The 17,500-nt window shown below is 39.3% G+C and overlaps 2 protein-coding genes across 18 annotated transcripts in view; one reads left to right on the forward strand and one right to left on the reverse strand.

Annotated features, from left to right (window-relative positions):
- The window catches only part of LOC125030663 (insulin-like growth factor-binding protein complex acid labile subunit), a 17,551-nt gene extending 13,067 nt beyond the window's left edge, over positions 1-4,484 (forward strand). For all 8 annotated transcript variants that reach the window (XM_047620856.1, XM_047620849.1, XM_047620857.1 and 5 more), the window contains 2 exons: positions 1,708-1,892; positions 3,996-4,484. In XM_047620856.1, coding sequence (XP_047476812.1) covers positions 1,708-1,892; positions 3,996-4,070 — 260 coding nt within the window. In that variant the 3' untranslated portion in view covers positions 4,071-4,484. The remainder of the gene's footprint in view (positions 1-1,707; positions 1,893-3,995) is intronic.
- Positions 4,485-13,887: 9,403 nt separating this feature from the next.
- The window catches only part of LOC125030789 (leucine-rich repeat-containing protein 4B-like), a 357,408-nt gene continuing 353,795 nt past the window's right edge, over positions 13,888-17,500 (reverse strand). For all 10 annotated transcript variants that reach the window (XM_047621081.1, XM_047621083.1, XM_047621080.1 and 7 more), the window contains one exon: positions 13,888-14,328. In XM_047621081.1, the coding sequence (XP_047477037.1) occupies positions 14,245-14,328 (84 nt within the window). In that variant the 3' untranslated portion in view covers positions 13,888-14,244. The remainder of the gene's footprint in view (positions 14,329-17,500) is intronic.

Genomic DNA, 17,500 nt, shown 5'->3' on the forward strand with positions numbered 1-17,500 from the left:
CCCGCTCTTCCTCTCCCCCATCCTTTTTCCCCCTCTCTCCTTCCCTTTCTACCTACCTCTAGTCCTCCCTTTCTCTCTCTCCCTCTTTCTCTCTCTCATTACCACCCTCACCCCCCCCTCCTTCCTACCCCGGTATTTCCTTCCCTCCTACCCTCCGTCACTCTCTCCCTCTCTTCATTCACTCTCCTCTCCGTCAATCCCTCCCTCTCTCCCACAATCCCTCCTTCTCTCCCTCTCCCTTACCCTCTCTCCTTCAATCCCCCTATCACCCTCTCCCTCAATCCCTCCTTCTCTCCCTCTCTCTCATCCTCTCTCCCTCAATCCCTCCCTCTCCCTCAGTCCCTCCCTCTCTCCCTCAACCCCTCCGTCTCTCCCTTAGTCTCCCCCTCTCTCCCTCCCTCAATCCCTCCGTCTCTCCCTCTCCCTCACCGTCTCTCCCTCAATCCCTCCGTCTCTCCCTCAGTCTCCCCCTTTCTCCCTCCCTCAATCCCCCCGTCTCTCCCTCTCCCTCACCGTCTCTCCCTCAATCCCTTCGTCTCTCCCTCAGTCTCCCCCTCTCTCCCTCCCTCAATCCCTCTGTCTCTCCCTCTCCCTCACCCTCTCTCCCTCAACCCCTCCGTCTCTCCCTTAGTCTCCCCCTCTCTCCCTCCCTCAATCCCTCCGTCTCTCCCTCTCCCTCACCGTCTCTCCCTCAATCCCTTCGTCTCTCCCTCAGTCTCCCCCTCTCTCCCTCCCTCAATCCCCCCGTCTCTCCCTCTCCCTCACCTCTCTCCCTCAACCCCTCCGTCTCTACCGACAGTTCCATCTCGAGTGAAATATTGCATCTCCCTCGGATGCAAGATTGGACAAAGCTCTATCCTTTCTCCATTTAATTCTTTGCGATATCTGTGTTGCTGTTGGTTGAGCAGAGACGATTCTTTTTTTTTATATTAACAACAGCATCATTGTTGTTGTTGTTGTAATTGTTATTATGATTATTGTTGTTATTATTATGGTTGTTATTATTATTGTTGTTGTTATTGTTATTACTATAATTTTATGTTATTATGATAATAATAATGATAATAATAATGATGATAACAATAATAATAATAATAATAATAATAATAATTATTATTATTATTATTATCATTGTTATTATTATTGCTATTACCCTTATTATCATTAACATTTATATTGCTGTTGTTATTATTACTATTGATATTATTTTTCTTACTGTAGTTATTATCATTATCCTTATTATTATTATTATCATTATTATGATTATTATTATTATTATTGATATTATTGTTCTTCTTCTTATAATCATCATCCTCATCATCATCATCATCATCATCATCATCGTCATCATCATCATCATCATCATCATCATCGTCATCACCATCATCATCATTGTTATTATTATTATTGTTATTACCATTATTATGATCACTATAAATTTTATTATCATTATTGTCGCAATTCTCATTCTCATTCTCATTATAATAATTATTATTATTACTACTACTATCATCACCATTATTATTAGCATAGCATAGCGAGACCAGTTCTCTTCTAATTATCATATGTACATCATCCTCATTTCACATTAGCCAACCGTTCTTTATCATTTTCACAAAATAAACAAATAAAGAAATAAGATATTAAAATCCACCTCAAATCTCAAATCAAATTTCTGACCAATTTTCCCGCCTTTTTTTTCCTCAGACAACCAGCTGGAGTGTTCGTGTGACTTGATGTGGCTTCGTTCGTGGTTGCGTGACTTCGCCAAGCGGGAAACGTACAAGTCGTTCGCGAAACACAACTGCATTGCGGCCAGTATGCGAACGGTGGATATTACGAACCTTAAGATAGAAGAGCTAGGATGTCCTGAGTACATCGCGAAGACTGTGGTAAGGAAGAGTGGTTGAGAGGGGTGAGGGAGAGGAAGAGTGGTGGAGAAAGGAAGAGGGAGAAATGGTGAGGGAGAGGAAGAGTGGTGTAGAAAGGGAGAGGGAGAAAGGGTGAGTGAGAGAAAGAGTGATGGAGAAAGGGAGAGGGAGAAAGGATGAGTGAGAGGAAGAGTGGTGGAGAAAGGGAGAGGGAGAAAGGCTGAGTGAGAGGAAGAGTGATGGAGAAAGGAAGAGGGAGAAATGGTGAGGGAGAGGAAGAGTGTTGGAGAAAGGGAGAGGGAGAAAGGGTGAGTGAGAGGAAGAGTGATGGAGAAAGGGAGAGGGAGAAAGGCTGAGTGAGAGGAAGAGTGATGGAGAAAGGAAGAGGGAGAAATGGTGAGGGAGAGGAAGAGTGTTGGAGAAAGGGAGAGGGAGAAAGGGTGAGTGAGAGGAAGAGTGATGGAGAAAGGGAGAGGGAGAAAGGGTGAGTGAGAGAAAGAGTGGTGTAGAAAGGGAGAGGGAGAAAGGGTGAGTGAGAGAAAGAGTGATGGAGAAAGGGAGAGGGAGAAAGGGTGAGTGAGAGGAAGAGTGGTGTAGAAAGGGAGAGGGAGAAAGGGTGAGTGAGAGGAAGAGTGATGGAGAAAGGGAGAGGGAGAAAGGGTGAGTGAGAGAAAGAGTGTTGGAGAAAGGGAGAGGGAGAAAGGGTGAGTGAGAGGAAGAGTGATGGAGAAAGGGAGAGGGAGAAAGGGTGAGTGAGAGAAAGAGTGTTGGAGAAAGGGAGAGGGAGAAAGGGTGAGTGAGAGGAAGAGTGGTGGAGAAAGGGAGAGGGAGAAAGGGTAAGGGAGAAGAAAAGTGGTTGAGAAAGGGAGAGGGAAAAAGGCTGAGTGAGAGGAAGAGTGATGGAGAAAGGGAGAGGGAGAAAGGGTGAGTAAGAGGAAGAGTGATGTAGAAAGGGAGAGGGAGAAAGGGTGAGTGAGAGGAAGAGTGGTGGAAAAAGGGAGAGGGAGAAAGAGTGAGTGAGAGGAAGAGTGTTGGAGAAAGGGAGAGGGATATAGGGTGAGGGAGAGGAAGAGCGGTGGGGAGGGGAAGAGGAAGAGGGAGGGTGGTAAGGAAGAATGGTGGAGAAATGGAGGAGGAGAGGGAGAGTGGTAGAGAAAGGGAGGGGGAGACGAATAGCGAAAGAGAAAAGTAGAGAGAGAGAGAGAGAGAGAGAGAGAGAGAGAGCGAGAGAGAGAGAGAGAGAGAGAGAGAGAGAGAGAGAGAGAGAGAGAGAGAGAGAGAGAGAGAGAGAGAGAGAGAGAGAGAGAGTGAGAGAGAGCGAGAGAGAGAGAAAGAGAGAGAGAGAGAGGTAGAGAAAGGGAGGGGAAATGGAAAGGGAAAGGGACAAGAGAAAGAGATTGGAGGAGATTAGGGGGAAAGGAGTGGGTGAAAGATAGGCAAAAGGAGAGGGTGAAGAAAAGGGAGACAGAGAGAGAAAGGGAGAAGGAGTAGAGGGAAAGGGAGGAGGAGAGGGAAAGGCAAAAAGAGAGGGAGAAGGTGAAGGAGAGAGAAAAGGAGAAGAAAGAGAGAGAAAGGGAGGAGGAGAGAAAAAGGAAGAAGGAGGAAAGAGAAAAGGAGAAGGAGGAGAGAGAAAGGGAGCAGGAGAGAGAAAGGGAGAAGGAGAGCAGAGAGAGAAAGAGAGAGAGAGAGAGAGAGAGAGAGAGAGAGAGAGAGAGAGAGAGAGAGAGAGAGAGAGAGAGAGAGAGAGAGAGAGAGAGAGAGATAGCGCGAGGGAACAAGAAAGAGAGAAAAAACATACAGCGAGAGAGAGAGAGACTGAGGTAGATAGATAGAGTTCTGATCTTAATTATCCAGTAGAGTTGGAATTACTCTAAGCCTGAAAGTTGAAATGAAAAGTAAAAAAAAAAAAACAGTTTTCTCCTCGGTCGAAAAAAATGAGAGAAAAAAGTCGTTGCATGAATCAATCTTAAAGATAAATTCTAAAGGAACTAAGCTTTATATACTGAAAGAACCAGGACATATCCGTAGTTTTTTTTTCCTTTCTTAATCATTTTATCACAATATTTATTTACCTATTGATTTATTTCTAACTCTTAATAACTTTATGCCAATCTCCTTTTGCAGAATTCCGCCAAGAATACTGCTATAGCGCCGGTCTTGGTAACACTCCCAGCACTATTTCTGTCACTTATTTTGTAGTGCCTAACTTTACTTCATCTGTACCTACTTATATGTACAGCCTTCAGGACTGAATTCCTTGGAGTCATAATTTGTTAATCCTTAAATGATGCGTGTTCTTTTCACTTAGAGAACACATCAACCTAATATTGTCGATTGTTGCTTAACACATTTTTTTAGTAGAGATTTTATATAAATATATACGTTATTAGGACATAAAGCAGATTTAGCTTATATCACTTTTTTATACACTACCATTCTACTTTATATTTTTTTTTTTTCTAGCTTGTTTTTATTATTTTTTTTTTCATTGCATTTGTAAAATTTATTTGTATTTTGACTGCATGAGCATTATTATGTTCTAAGTGTAAAATGGACAGAATTTAATATTACATTTGAAGAATGACAATAAACCTTTCTGAAATAACCATACAAGATAGGAATTTGATTATTTAGAGAGAGAGAAAGAGAGAGAGAGAGAGAGAGAGAGAGAGAGAGAGAGAGAGAGAGAGAGAGAGAGAGAGAGAGAGAGAGAGAGAGAGAGTAAGTGAGTGAGTGAGTGAGTGAGAGAGAGAGAGAGAGAGAGAGAGAGAGAGAGAGAGAGAGAGAGAGAGAGAGAGAGAGAGAGAGAGAGAGAGAGAGAGAGAGAGGCTTTTTGGAAAGTCCACGTTTACATAATAACAGATCAATATTGCATGGCACTGCTGATGGAGTTGGCATATATAACAATAGCCAGTTTTTACAGTAAGACTCCTTCCATACACCATTTCATATTATCTACACTATATTTGTCATAAACAATGAACTTTATTCTGGTATATATCTTTGCCTTAAACCAGTCCTAACGACCTGTAAGTTTCTCCAGTGAAGGATGTATAAAGAGTGATTTTTTAAATGTAAAATACAATGCATAATTCAATATCCATAACGTGTTTTAAAGTCGACCCTTTTACCAGGCAGTCTATAATGTAGCTGGAGATGTGAAGAATACAAGAGAGGGTGAGCCAAAGAGAAGTCTCAAAGACGCGACATTTTTGGCCTCTAGTATTTATTAAAAAAAAAGAAAATGTTTTTAGTGTTGTGTTGAACAGTTTGATAAAATTTTGATGAGAAGCGATAAGGAAAAAAAAAAGGTTGTTCATCTTAGTCTTCTTGATTCAGCTTTCAGATTTTCTCTGTTAATAATCAATTGATACGTGCACGAATAATTGAGTGTATGTCAGTCCCCCGCACACACACACACACACAATGAGGAGTTTCCCTTCATGCCGTAAATTTATTTAAGACGAATCTGGGTTAGAACTAACATAACAGACGTAGATCCTGTATAGAAACACGACTTATCAAGTATATGGAGAGGAAACACAAGTACGTACAATACTCCATTAAGGGGACCGTCCCTGAGAAAATGCCGATTTTCACTTTTTTGTTGAAAAATAGAAAATGGTCTTACAGATTTTTGGTAGGATGAAAGAGTACTTTATTACGCATCGTTATACTGAATTTTATTTAATTTGAATGATGGGAATTGTAGGCGCAATGAAAAATCGATTTTTTAAAGTTTGGTTAACTCTAGCCTTCTCACGTCCCAGAGTTATCACTTAATTTTCTATATTACTTTTGCTGAGAAAACCTCTAGGTCATATAAACAAAACAACGTATTCCAATTTGGAAATTCATTAATTCGTTTCTAAATTATCGCATGTTACATAACTGCAAAAAAGAGAGAAAAAAAGTTAAAAATTCGTAAAAAAACAGTATTTTGAATTAAAAAAAAAAAAAAAAAACATAGCTCTATGCGCATACTGACGTTCTGTTAAGGGAAAAGGCATTTTGAGATCGGACAAAAACTGTAAGCCTTGAGAAGTCTGAAATATGAAGAAAAAAAAAAAACACCTTAATATCGGCCTACAAACTTTTTGGATATTTTCTTATTAAGCCCAACCATTGCTATATCTCTTGTTCTTTATTTCATTCAGATCGGATCAATAGTTATTGCACAGCATCACAAAATACAATATGGTATAGCACTTAAGTCATCCTGCGCCGTAACTATGCGGTTCACGTGACCATAAAATAACGTTGTAATATCACGTCCACGCACTTCTAAACTCGTTTTTCTGCCGTCAGGAGTCCTCTATAGCTCATATTACCCTCCACCTCGGTTGTCCCATTTTCTTTTTAACCTCTCCCCTCCGACCGAAAATGGGAGGTAGGGAAGATAAGGGGATGTGGGGTAAATATAAATATGTTCTTACGTAATTACCTATAAGCAAACAGGGTGTACAACGGGAGGAAGGGAGAGTAAGAAGAAAGCTAATACTTACTACTCATGGTTCCTGGTCCCCTGTCAACTGAGATGATGAAAAATCCTCAACTCAGTTGAAATATCCCTTCGGAGAGTATCATGGGCTACCGACCCACTCCTTGTCGCCAAGGAAGGCAGACACGGCACACTGGCACACGCGCGCACACTCATACACTCGCGCGCACTCTCATACACTCGGGCGCACACCCTAACACTCGCGCGCACACTCATTTACTCGCGCGCACACCCTAACACTCGGGCGCACACTCATACACTCGCGCGCACACTCATACACTCGCGCGCACACCCTAACACTCGGGCGCACACTCTAACACTCGCACGCACACTCATATACTCCCGGACACACCCTAACACTTGGGCGCACACTCATATACTCGCGCGCACACCCTAACACTTGGGCGCACACTCATATACTCGCGCGCACACCCTAACACTTGGGCGCACACTCATACACTCAAGCGCACACTCTAACACTCGCACGCACACTCATATACTCCCGGACACACCCTAACACTTGGGCGCACACTCATATACTCGCGCGCACACCCTAACACTTGGGCGCACACTCATATACTCGCGCGCACACCCTAACACTTGGGCGCACACTCATACACTCAAGCGCACACTCTAACACTCGCACGCACACTCATATACTCGCGCGCACACCCTAACACTTGGGCGCACACTCATATACTCGCGCTCACACCCTAACACTTGGGCGCACACTCATATACTCGCGCGCACACCCTAACACTTGGGCGCACACTCATACACTCGGGCGCACACTCTAACACTCGCACGCACACTCATATACTCGCGCGCACACCCTAACACTTGGGCGCACACTCATATACTCGCGCGCACACTCATACACTCGCGCGCACGATATTTTACCCTCCTGTGATCCATTTCAATAGGTAATGTCAAAATACAACTTGACGTTGATGCGGCACTAAGGCATAAGTACATATAGGTGAAATTCGCTGATCAGCGAAATAGTTATCCGGGGTTAGGCCCCCGTTTGACCACCTAATTTTTCTTCGCGGGAGTTTATATTCATGTGGGTAGGTCTACAGTAGTATACGAATCTGAAACAGGGCATAACTCATTTTCGACCTCCCCGACCCAGCCCAACCCCCAAACCAAGGGACGGTTGCATGCCACTCGAAAAATCAACGACTAGGCAACCGCAGCTCTCAAAGTTTCCTACGCAAATTGATATTGTGATAAAACTCATTACACTTTTGAACAACCTTTTGTCCGGGGTACAAAACACAGCCAACGTAGAACAATAGGCGAAATGTCCTTTGGCTGTAAACAACGGTTCTGCATTTTGTCAGCTTCCGTATTTTCTAAATATCATTTTGATGTATAAAGAAAAAACAAAGACAAAATCCATACAACTGTATAGCGGGTATATCAAACTCCATCCAATATTTTTGTTTAATCTAGGATTTTTTTTTCTGTTTATTAGCAAGTGTAAAATTTTGGTATTTGATCGTTCGTAAAATTCACTCTGCTTCTATTGTTTCTGCAGTCATTCTAGCAGAATATAGAAAAGACAGACTATTTCGTAATTTTGAAATGAGGAAAAAAGTATGCCTAAAGAAAGGGATTTCGTTCTTTCAGAGTGATGAGTAAGCCATTGTTTCACAAATGAACCATTTTAGACAGAGAGCAGTTATTTTGCGAAACAGATAACACGATCTTCTTAGTATATGTGCACACGCACACACACGCACACACACATTCAGATACGAAAATACATTACATCATTACATCTCTGGATTCAAGTATTCGATAAGTACTCGACAATACGTACAGAAGAATTAAATAAATCACCGACGTTTAATAAAGAGAGAAAATGAGAAATAAAAATTCCAGGTCATCTTACAACTTTATTAATTCATCCATCAATTCTTCACAGGTATCAACTGACAACAAAAACCCGCCAGATTTGGCTTATAAAACATATCAGTAATTGAAAAACTTACTGAACGCCTTCGATGCCACAATCAGAAACAGATCAAAGAGTAGAATATGGATAATCAGAGAGAAAGTCTTACGTCTGGCACCGAGGGCATCAGGTCAAACATGTTTTACTTCATGATTAACCTCGGCTTCCCTGCCAGCCCCACAATGTTGATAGCGGCCCGATACTCAGCTATGATATTCCATTATTACAAAAATATATCATAATGCTTGTCGGCCCAGCAGGAACGCCGCGGTTACCTACTAATTTCATATCTAAATGCGACACTGAGAAAAGTACAGACACGGTCGCGATTCCACGGAGGTCTCGCAGAACGACACACTGAGATGGTAGGTACTTAGACTTCCCCGTTTGGGTAATATAGCTTTAATTAAAAAATAAAATAATAACAATTAAGAAAAAAATTAACAACCCAATACCAAGAGGGAAAATTTCAATGGATATCAAGTCCAAAGAAATGAAAAGAAGAAAAGTAAAAGATAAGGAAAGAGACGAAAGAAAAACAGCAGTCACGTAGATAAGGCTTTCTTTAAATTACAATATATATTAACTTGTATACACCACAATCAAAGCTTTAACAGCAGATGCATTCCCACGCACGACCATGAAGAAGAGAGGCAGCGGCAGTTTGATGGAGGATCGGATCCCAACATCATGGGGGTCGAACACTACATATAGAGAGATTCAACTCTTTCATTGTTTCACTGAGTCCACCTTCCATCGGGAAATGCCGCCTTAAGAAGTCGATATTATCAAACAGAAACAGGGAAAAAATATCTGAAAAGAATATTCCATAATCATACTGTTATTGGTTATAAAAAAATGCATGTACCGTCTAAAAAAACAACCACTCTCATGAAAAGTATGAAAAATAATCATAAAGAGGGTGGAAATACACACACCCAGCAAGCAGATATATCAAGTACAGTAGATATGTTCAAGTTAGGTTGAAGGGCAAATCTTCCCGGAGTTTAAAGAGAGAGAGAATACATGAATATGCTTCACCAGCAAATTATATACAATTTTTTTTTTTTTTTGTTATAAACTGGCGGTATAGGTTCCCCATGAAGTTTTGGTACAAGTGCATAGCCATAGCAAACAACATTAACAGCACAGTGACTGACATGCTAGCTTAGCCTACTTGAACACTAAAAAATGAGAAAATAATGGAAAATAAAGATTCAACGATCATCTGGTCACCATCACATTGATATTCCCTTTGATAAACTTAATTTACTCTGACATTAACGGTTACCCTTTACAGGTCACTCAAAAAGGTACGTCACAGTGACTCATATATTGTAATTTAGAAAGCATTTGAATCTGTACAAGAAAGGAAACTAAAGTCGACAAAATAATGACATTTTCATTCTCTAATCTCAAAGAGTATTTTACAGAAGATTTATACGATAGAATGGCATAAACTCCACAGATCAACATGTTAGACTCTGGACACTTTAATCAACCTAAACGGAGTCGATCGGAGCGAAGGACTCGACAGACAGTCAAGGAGGAAAACACACTCCATTCTTCAGTACCTTTCGTCAAGATGATCCTACGAGCTGTGGGTCCTGGACATCCCCAGACCTGCTGAATAGGATGTTTCAGGTTGTCCAAAGTGCCCTATGTTGCATTTTCTCTATCATTTTTGTTCTCTAAAGTTTTTGTTTTATTTTTATTACCTGGCTCATCTCGGGAAATACGAGTCATCTGTCATAGTGAATCATTTACTCCGATAACCAAGTCAAGTGCATTGAGAGTGTGCACCTTTTTTAGGCCGACAAACTTTCAACTTTCTATGTAGGCAGAGCGCAGGGCTGCTTTGTAGGGCTATCCAGCACGGTTGGAGATGCTCAGGGAAACAGACAGTCACAACGACGTCCCAAGAAAACGCTGCGGAGAGGGAATATTTAGTGGAGACTCATGAGGATCTTCAAGAGGTTCGAGGCACCGTTTCACTGCTTTGGTCAACCGCCTGGTGAAGAGGCCTCGAGCGTAAGAGAAACTGCCCTTCGAGTTTTCTGCTCGATGGCGACCCGTTCCCAAAGCAAGAATTCTCCATAAGAGATCGATAAGGACATCTCTCGGAATGTGGAGATCAAAATCGGTTTTCAATGCATCGGATCTTCAACACCAGAGGCTACCGTAGGTAATCTCTGTTTACCGTCGAACTCTCCTGTCGCCTCACTCCTCCAAAATTATCAATAGGCATATATAACAGCTGAGAACTTTTAGATCTTAAAACATTACCCAGGATAATCCTTCAACACAGTGACCAAGCCATCAAGTTGCAATAATTGACGTTGCGACAGCCACAAAGGTCTGTTGACTGTGACCTTACCTGATAGTTCCATGACCTCTGACCTAACGCTTTGACAAGACTGATGCCCTGGAAGTTCTTACTGGGATATGGACCAAATAATCAACTTTTAAGCTCAAAGTCCATTCCACAAGTTCGCGTTACTTCTCGCAAACCCACTGCATGTACGCTCATTGCAGATTCCCTACATTCCTACTGATGTCAGCATCGTGGCTTCACAACACTCTACTGACGTCAGCACTGCATCATCACGACACGAGGGCGACACCATACTCATAGCTTCATTTCAGGATGGTGATGCTAGCTTCACGCCAACTTCCACCACCAACGCCAGTATTGCTCATTGTCTATTAATCTCTTGCTTGGCGCATACCTTAACTTATCAGCTTCGTTTCGAAGCCTTATTGGTAAAGTTACTACACATGAAACTTAATAAAGTGAGCTTCACATGGAACGTATTAGGATCAGCTTCACAATAATTTCATGTTTATTTGATGCAGTATATTACAAAAGCTGAAGCCACATTGTGCTGTGGACATCGACTCCACCAACCTAAATTCTGACTACTACAAACATGCAACAAGATTTTCTATAATTCATTTTCTTGAAATTCTTAATATTAGCAATGTAGGCCTATGTTCAAAAAGCAAATTGGCATATAGTTGTGTATCTTTGAAGTTATGAGGTCACTAAAACACGCGTAATAACTACAGTCCAGTTTTTCTAGCTGACCACAAAGGCTGGGAAGTCGTGCTTCTCCCGAGGAGTTGACAAAATAATTCATAAAGTTAAAAGAACCAAAGTTTGTAGTAAACTGAATTACATTTATCTGTCCTTATAATAATTTGTGGCAGAAACCATAACCACTTCCACAAGAAAGATCGAACTTTCAGTCTGCTTAATCCCGAGGAAACCATTCGTTTTTCAACACACTTATCTTGTTGCGTTTGAAAAATAATATCTGTTATCATATACATACACATGTATGTATAAACACATAACTATGCACAAGACTCGTTATTTATGTAAGCCTTAACCAAAGCTGCCAGCTAAAATGAATCCCTTTCCAGTCGCAATTAATAGTCAGCTTTCCTTTTGCTTAATCATTTGGCTTCAACTTTTTAAAAAGGCCTAAAATCACTGCAGCAAAACTTGATTTTAAAATTGCGCGGTGTTCTCGACTCGGGTGTACACATGCATCGCTGGCAGTCTAGTGGTTTCCGTGCATAATATAATTAACGTATGAATTTTCTTGTGATATGTCAGTATTCGTTAGCTAATCAGAAAGACGGAAAGGACATGACTCCTCAGCCTCGGTAGTCTGCTTAACGAAAAGAAAAGAGAGAAAAAACGGACTGTAGTCATCCTAGAGAACATTCTCGTGTTCATCGGGTTATTTACCTCTATGAAAGGGGCTTTGGCGAGAATTTTACAATTTGGCAACTCTCATTCTCTCTCTCCCTTTCACATGAATGTTTTGGTCCTATCTCTCTCCCTTTTATCGAAACCTCACACTCCTATAAAAACTAGTAATTTCAACAAAGCATCAATGCAACAACACACTAAACCTATGTAGACTGAACGCTGCACGTGACTCGCCAATCCCCTTGGGGAAGGCAAGAACACCATTTATTCTCATGTAATTACAGCATCATGTATGAAAAAATATTAAGAAATTCTTTACACCACATTTTTATGTACTGAAAGTTTCTAAGTGGATTTGAAAAGATAAGACACCTGTTTTTTTATTATCATATATCAAGAAATACTTCAACAATGCTGTTCAAAGTAACACGACTCAAGTTTCCTTCTTGATAAGTCCTGCAGCGTTGACACGAAAACCCGAACATCTTGTATGTTTCTTGTTAAGGTTGTGGATGGGGCACGAACCTATCCCGATTTGAACACTTAAAATTCTGTTTCATCTCTCATCAAAAACTTGTTATGGAATATTCATGTCGCCTCAACCAAAGTCTTTATTATCCTCCTGAAAAAAGAACTTCTTCTTGATATATATATATATATATATGCATCTTTTCACCTTATCTGCATTTTATCAGAATGGTCCTTACAATAAAAACACACTGACTTTGGCCAGTGCGAATGTGTGGCAATTCTCTTTTTTACAGTTTGCATATTTCGCTTGGAATTCTTGGCCAAAAACTTACTAATCATAAAGGCGTTAGAAGCAGAAAAATCTTTACTTAGAAGTTTACAGATCACTTTATACTCTATAAAAAAGAATGATGATTAACTAAAAAGGCACGTAACTAGCAGTGCAACAAAACCTAGGATAGAATACATCTATTTAAAGAGAGACACTCAGCCATGACGTCACCCTCGTCACACGTCACTGATACGTCATATTCACATAACTCTTGGGTTGATGACGAACATCAGCTTGTCTTCATGTGAGCCTCAGGGTCGCCGATGTGCCCTAGGTATAGACCTATGTAATAACTTTCCCTATGGGACCTATGAAGTCAGTTTTCTAATATATTATTGGTCATATTTATCTTTGATGTATTGGTATGCATTATAGAACTACATATATACTGAAGGGCTTTAGAATGGATTGTGAAAATAAAATTGAAGTGTGACCTAGAAGTGATTTATCAAGTAAAATGACTTGGACGAAAGCCTCATGCAACAACTTAATTCTTACTATGATATGTAAACTTAGGTCGGGATTACAAGACGCACCAGAACGTCAGTTCTGCATCCAGCGATAGGGTTCACAGAAATTATTGGCTCAAATCTGAACGATAGATAGGTACGCAACCTCGACGAAAATAAAACACTACATATACACATAATGTATGTGTGCGTATGCATATATACATTCATTCATATATATATTTCTGTGTATATATATGTATATATGTAAATATATATATACATATACATACATACATATAGATGTATATACATATATGAATATATATATATATATATATATATATATATATATATACATATATAAACATACATACATGTATATGTATATAAATATAGGAATATATATGTATATATACATATAGAAATATATATGTATATATATGATATATATATATATATGCATATATACATATATATACACATATACACATGTGTGTGTGAGATTGTGAATGAGTATATGTATGTGTGTGTGTGTGTGTGTGTGTGTGTGTGTGTGTGTGTGTGTGTGTGTGTGTGTGTGTGTGTGTGTGTGTGTTTGTGTGCGCGTGTGTGTATATGTATGTTCACACACATATATACATGTAAATATATGTATGTGTGCACGTTCATTTGCATTTGGGAAACATACATGCACATGTATATGCGGTGCTCTTTTCGGGGCGGCTATCCCCCCGACAGCGCCCGCGGCGAGGCCCCTAGGCGAGACCTGGGTTCCTCCGGGGCCAGTCTGCGACACTAATGTCAAGCTAGTGTTGTTGCATTGCACACAGCTGAGAGAAGGGAGACAGGTACATTAAAGGCCTAAAAAAAGGACATTATAAAAACATGTCGGTGGATGAGTGTGTGCGCTGGGTAACGTAGTCAGAACGGAGTCTCAGAGCAGGGTTGAAGCAATGGCCACGGCTGTGAGCACCGGCGAGCAGGCGAGCATGGCTGCAGAAGACGGAGAGGGTTGCTTCTGCAAGGAAAACACACGGGGAAAGACAGAGATTATTACGAGGGTCTAACCAAGCGAGGAGAGGGCATACCGTCGCCAATCTGCTATCGCAAAACAAACGCCTAATTCTGTTCTTATTTTTATCTTTATCTTTAATGTTGTGGGGTGAGTGACTGACCTGCATTCCGAGAACACAACTATGGAACACATCGTTACCATGAAAATCTTAACTATGGAGATATACTTATATACTGAAGTTAATTTATGAAGGAAAGTGTTGGGACTCTATTATGCCACAGTGACCGACTCGTAGAGAAACAGACAAGACTACGGCGAGAAGCCTCAACATAGTGACGAAGATAGGAACAAACACCCCGGCGTGGATCCTAGGTTAGTTTAGAACAGCGGACGGTCGCAAAACAAGAACACACAGCGATTACTCTAACTAGGTCAGGCGGGCAGACGCTGGGTCACAACACTCACTCAGAAGCACTCAGGTCAAAGGTCATACTCTGACAGGGTAATTCACTATGACCCAGCAGCCGTGTGTGATTGGAACACATGCATCTCTACATCTCTCAGTACGCCAGCCAAAGTTAGCATCTTTGAGTACACAAAATAAAAATACATATATATGCGTGCTGTTACTCTATCAATGTGGCAACGTTCCTGATAACTGCCGTTAAGACTGCTAGGAAAGTATTGGGCTCTGTAAACACAATTTTTACTTGCTTAAGATGCCAAATTTATACTTGCAATGACTGAAAAGTAATGTCTATGTCGACTTTGCAAACTCATAAATGCTGGTGCAATTATCATTATACTTTTTACATAAGAAGACCCAAGTAGCTACAAAATCAAACTACCTTACTGACAATCATTTTGCAAAAGGCATTTTTTTTTTTTTTTTAGATTTCCGCAGCCCGCCCACACAGCTTTACAAAGTTCTTAAGATCTGTAGAAGCTTTTGTTGAAGAAGTTAAGATACGGTGACTAAAGGTAACACGTAAACAAAACTAGAGGTCCATCAGTAACAGTGTTAAGGAGAGTTAATTAGTATGTAGTTTGCTCAGCATGAAATTCACCTCGGAATGGTGAAACAAGAATGGGCTCTCATCACGAGGTTAGAGTTGCTAGTTGCTAAAAAGGGGACAAATAAAATCAATAGCTTGTTTATAAACTAGGCACACAAAGTAGGCACTGCTCATTTCCTTCGAAATTAAGCTTTGATTTAACAAGAAAATGGTACCTATTTCATTGTTCTACGTACAGTGCATGGCTATGTTTACGACTGTCGACGTTAATTATATTAACGAGCGTTAGGGAAACTGACTAAAAAAATCCTAGCTGACAGATACCTCCTTTCTCATCATTCATTACTCACTGAAGAGAAAGAAATATAAATGGACAGACAGACATATAGATAGACAGATGGCTAGATCGATATAGATAGATAGATACTTAGATAGACAGATAGATAGACAGATAGATAGACAGATAGACAGACATATATATATATACATAGAGAGAGAGAGAGAGAGAGAGAGAGAGAGAGAGAGAGAGAGAGAGAGAGAGAGAGAGAGAGAGAGAGAGAGAGAGAGAGAAAGAGAAAGAGAGAGAGTTTAATAGAAGGTATCCTTGGCTCAATTTGAAGAGGAAAACATCAGCATGTGAAACGATGGTTGTTATTATGCACTAATAAGACTAATGACGAATCCCCCCCCCTCCCCTCCCCTTATTCTATGACCGAGGAAAGTATAAAAAACGAACCATACCTCTCATAAAAAAAAATAAAAAAAATAAAAAAATAAAATAAAATAAAAATAAAAATAAATTAAAAGAACTAGAAGAGAGTCCATATCTGTTTCCATAGCAAAGCTCACTTCTCTTGTCAATTTGCAATGTCGAAGGCAGACAGTTGAACTATGATTTTTTTTATTTTAATACGTAACTCCTGAAATTGTCCCTTTGTAGGTAACGCTGTTGGTGCTGGAACTTTTTTTTTCGCCATTCTTGGTTTGGAATCATTTAAAGAAGATGAAAAAGACGAAGAAAAAGAAGGGGAAGAAGAAGAAGAAGAAGAAGAATATGGAGAAGACGAAGAAGAAAAGTAGCAGAATAAGAGGAAAGAGAAGAAAAAATGAAAATGAAAAGAAAAAAGAAAAAGAGAAGGATGAAAAGGAGGAGAAAGAGGAGGAAAATAGGGAGATAAAGATAGGATAACAATAAGAAAGATTTTAAAAAGAAGACGGAGGAGATGTAGTAATAACAAACTAAACAAGCAGGAGACGAAGACGAATAAATAAAAGGAAAAGAAGTAGAGGTAGAGAAAGAGAAACATCGACGAGTTAAAACAAACAAATCGCTACTCCGTGACGGTATATCATTCTTATCCCCAAGAGAACATTTCACTTCCTCTGAAACGTCTTAAATATGATGATAAAGATGTGAAAGAACTGTGATAATGATCGTAAATCAACAACGATAACGACAGCAGTAATCGTGATGAAAATAATGAAGGTAATTATGAAAATGGCAAAATCAAGATGGCGCAGATGATAATGGTACTGGTGATAATTTCGATACAAAAACAAGGTTAATTATGATAATGAGACTGATTTGGTCATTAAAGATGAGCATTGATGGTAATAAAAATGATGATGAAGATGATAATAATAATAATAATAATAATAATAATAATAATAATAATAATAATAATAATGATAAATATAATGATATTAGTAATGATAATAATAATAATAATAATAATAATGAGTAATAATAAAGGCAATAATCATAATGATGGTGATAATGTTAACAATGATCATAATAACAATAATAATAATAATAATAATGATAATAATAATAATAATAATCTGTTAAAAATAATAATGATGATAATAATGATAATACTGATAATAATATTGATAATAATAATAATGACAATACTGATAATAATAATGTTAATAATAATAATGATAATAAAAATAATAACAATAATAATAATGATAATAATAATGATAATGATAATAATAATAGAAAATATATCAATAATAAATATAAAAATAATAATAATGTAAATGATCATAAAATAATGATAATGATGGTAATGATAATAACAATGATAATAATAATAATGGTGATGATAATAATAATAAAAGATAGTAACTATATCAGAAAAATAATAATTATC

Source organism: Penaeus chinensis, chromosome 11 (genome assembly GCF_019202785.1).
Source record: "Penaeus chinensis breed Huanghai No. 1 chromosome 11, ASM1920278v2, whole genome shotgun sequence".
Lineage (NCBI taxonomy): Eukaryota > Metazoa > Arthropoda > Malacostraca > Decapoda > Penaeidae > Penaeus > Penaeus chinensis.